At 49.7% G+C, this 3,394-nt stretch overlaps 1 protein-coding gene across 1 annotated transcript in view; it reads right to left on the bottom strand.

Moving 5' to 3' along the window:
• Positions 1-2,180: 2,180 nt before the first annotated feature.
• Positions 2,181-3,394, bottom strand: part of Pomp (proteasome maturation protein) — a 16,692-nt gene continuing 15,478 nt past the window's right edge. Inside the window, exon 6 of the mRNA XM_029533526.1 lies at positions 2,181-2,293. Coding sequence (XP_029389386.1) covers positions 2,181-2,293 — 113 coding nt within the window. The remainder of the gene's footprint in view (positions 2,294-3,394) is intronic.

Raw genomic sequence — 3,394 nt, 5'->3', positions numbered from 1 at the left:
GGAACTCACTTTGTAGACCAGGCTGGCCTCGAACTCAGAAATCCACCTGCCTCTGCCTCCCAAGTGCTGGGATTAAAGGCGTGTGCCACCACTGCCCGGCTTTCCAATGTATTTTTAAAGAGATTTCTAAGTGTGTGACTGCCCTGTCTCCTAAACCAAGTGTGCTTGCTCTGCAGCAGTTCCAGAGAAGGCCTGTGCACCATTTGCATACAGTGCTCATGGAGGCCAGAAGAGGGTGCTACACTTCCTGGAACTGGAGTTCCAGATGGTCGTGAGCCACCACGGGGATAGTGGGGATGGGAACTGGACCCAGGTCCTCTGCAAGAGGAGCCAGTGCTCTAACCACTAGGCAATCTCGCCAGCCCAAGACCATATTTGTTTCCCTCCTGGTAGGTCTCCTTGAGAACAGGGACAGTCTCTGCTCATTGCAAAATGTTTGCAGAACTAAATGTGAAGGCTACAATTTCTTTACTTTTATTTGCAAGAACTGTTTAAAATTCCAACTCTAATGATTTGTGAAGTAACGGCTCCTCTCCGGTTCCTAAGCTAAACCTGCAAACGGAAAGTGTTGGCCCGTGCACCTTTCAAGCCCATTCGTCTTGTTTCCATGATCCTGTTTTCCCCTGTGCAGGTGCATGAGTTTGCACCCGTATAAGACAAAGCTTGTTCCCTATCAACGAATCTCATGGCCAGTGACCCTGTAAAGCGGCTCTCCATTTCCCACGTGACAGGTGAGGAAAGGTGAGCCTCAGGGACGCGTGGCTGAACTCTGGCCTTTCTATAGTATCGATATATGCAGACGGACTGGACACTACACTCAGAGGCACAGCACTTGCGTACCAGATGCCAGGCCCCATATTAGATCCCAACACGGCAAAGCTATGGGCAAGCGTGCATCTACACCTGCCCTCACCTGAACGGCCCACAGTGGCTGCCATCGAGACTAGACAGGACGATCTTATTTATACAGTGGAGGACAGCTTCTTGGCTGAGCAGAAACCTACTTGAGTGTACTATATTTTGAGGGACTCAACTGCTGGCCCAGTAACTGTGGCTGTCTCATGTCCTCAAAGTTTCTGTCATGGGAGAGGAACACGTAACCACCATGCCCTTTCTTCTCGATCTTTACACCCATCTCTGCATCATTTCAACTCAATGGCTTTGTTAACCTGTGCTCAGAGTCCACAAACATTAGTGTCTTGTCTTGAAACCCAGTCAGAGGACTTTATTACAGGATATTGCAGCAACTGCTTCAGTTTATTATCAGCTATTGCTGTTAGCCTTTGACTTTGCTTAATTATCACAGGCAATATGTCTTGAGGGAAAAAAACCAGTCAGTTAGATACTACCTGAAGTTTCAGCCAGCCATTGGAGGTTCTGGAACAGGTCTCCATGGACCAAGGGGCTGATAACAAGTGAGGGCTGCCTTTGTGGTCAGTGTTCTAAAGAGATGCCTGGATATCAGAACCCAGAGATGCCAGTGTGTCAGGGGTGGGGTGGGGGACAGGAAATGGGGAAGGAGGGAGAATTCCCCTGGTGTTATGCTCTGGGTATCTGAATTCAGTAGATCCACAATAGGATCTTGCAGTCTTTAGAAACCAACCCAGGGCTGGCAATATGGCTGACTCCCCAGATAAAGGTGCTCGCCACCAAGACCAACAACCCGAGTTCTATCCCTGGGACCCAAATGTTGGAAGAGAACTGACTCCTACAAGCTGTCCTCTGACCTCCGCGTAGGTGTATGTCTCTCTGTCTCTGTCTCTCTCTCCAGAAATACATTTTAAAAATATTTTTGAGAACTTCATACAGTGTTATTTTAATCAAATTCTGTCTCCACCCCTGGTTGTGAGCTGTGCTCACTGAACCTGAGGCAGGCATACGAAACCATCTGTAACCAGTCTGTCATCACGGCTGCTGTCTGGATCTGGGGCGGTGTGGTGTTGTAGGACAGAGTCCTCGCCTGGCCTTAGGTCCTTGTAGACAGAACAGAGTGGAATCACAGAGCAGCCTGTCAAGTGTCTGGTGGAGAATCGCATGGTGTTGGGAGAACTGAGGGAGGGCATGGAGCCCTCTTCCATCAGATCCGAGCCTTGGCACTAAGGCTGAGAACTCAGAAGCAGAGCAGGAGGAGCCCAGGAGCCGACGCGCCCACACGGGCAGGAACCCAGGAGCCAATGCGCCTACACAGGCAGGAACCCCGGGGCTGACGCGCCCACACGGGCAGGAACCCAGGGGCTGACGCGCCGACACGGGCAGGAACCCAGGGACCCACACACCGACATGGGCAGAGCAGCTAAGAACAGGAGTGAGGAACCCAGGAACCCACGCGCCAACACGAGCAGAGCTCCTAAGAGGGAGAATCCAGGGCATCTGCAAACTAGTAGCTTTCCTGAGACAGGAAGACCACGATTTTAATATAAGCGATGGAGAGGTGTGACTTATGCCTGGAGCCCCACCCGGCACTTTGGAGGCTGAGGCAGGAGGACTATGAGTTCAAGGACAGCCAAAAATTAGAAACAAGGGGTTGAAGTGATGGCTCAGCAGTTCAGAGCACTGGCTGCTCTTAGAGGATCCAGGTTTGATTCCCAGCACCCATGTGGTGGCTTCTAACCATCTGTAACTCCAGTTCCAGGGCATCTGATGCCTCCTTCTGACTTTTGCAGGTATCAGGCGTGCGTGCACATGGTGTACAGACACACATGCAGGCAAACACTCATACACATAAACACAAGTATTCTTTAAAAATAAAAAACAAGAATCTTTTGTGTCCTTTGACCACACTAACGCCCTACGCACTGTAGATATTCAGCTGCATTCTGCATTCCCCCCACCCCCCACCCCACCCCCCCGAGTGTCACTAGCAGCCCAGACCAAAGAGTGCCACCCAAAATATCTGCAGTGTCAGGTGCTTCTGGTCAGTAACTCAGTTAATAAAGATGTTCCGAAAAAGTTAATAATCAAAATACTGCGGATCTAGTAAAATAATGATCCATTTACTAGTATTCTGAAAACCTTAATGTTTTGGGTTTTTGTTTTGGACAGGGTCTCGCTGTGTACTTCCGGCTGGTCTGGAACTCACTCTGTAGAGTAAGCTGGCCTAAAAAAAAAAAATCACAAATATCCGCCTGCCCCTGCCTCTGCCTCTGCCTGTCTCTCTAGTGCTGAGAGTGAAGTGTGCACTACCACACCCAGGAAAAACTTTAGTTTTTATAGACCTGTTCTATAAGCAATATTTTAAGAACCATTATGTTGAAAATATATTTAAGTCGGGCAGTGGTGGCGCACGCCTTTAATTCCAGCACTTGGGAGGCAGAGGCAGGCAGATTTCTGAGTTCGAGGCCAGCCTGGTCTACAGAGTGAGTTCCAGGACAGCCAGGGCTACACAGAGAAACCC

This window comes from Mus pahari, chromosome 23 (assembly GCF_900095145.1).
Source record: "Mus pahari chromosome 23, PAHARI_EIJ_v1.1, whole genome shotgun sequence".
Taxonomy (NCBI): Eukaryota; Metazoa; Chordata; class Mammalia; order Rodentia; family Muridae; genus Mus; species Mus pahari.
This window is presented reverse-complemented; position numbering and strand designations above follow the sequence as displayed.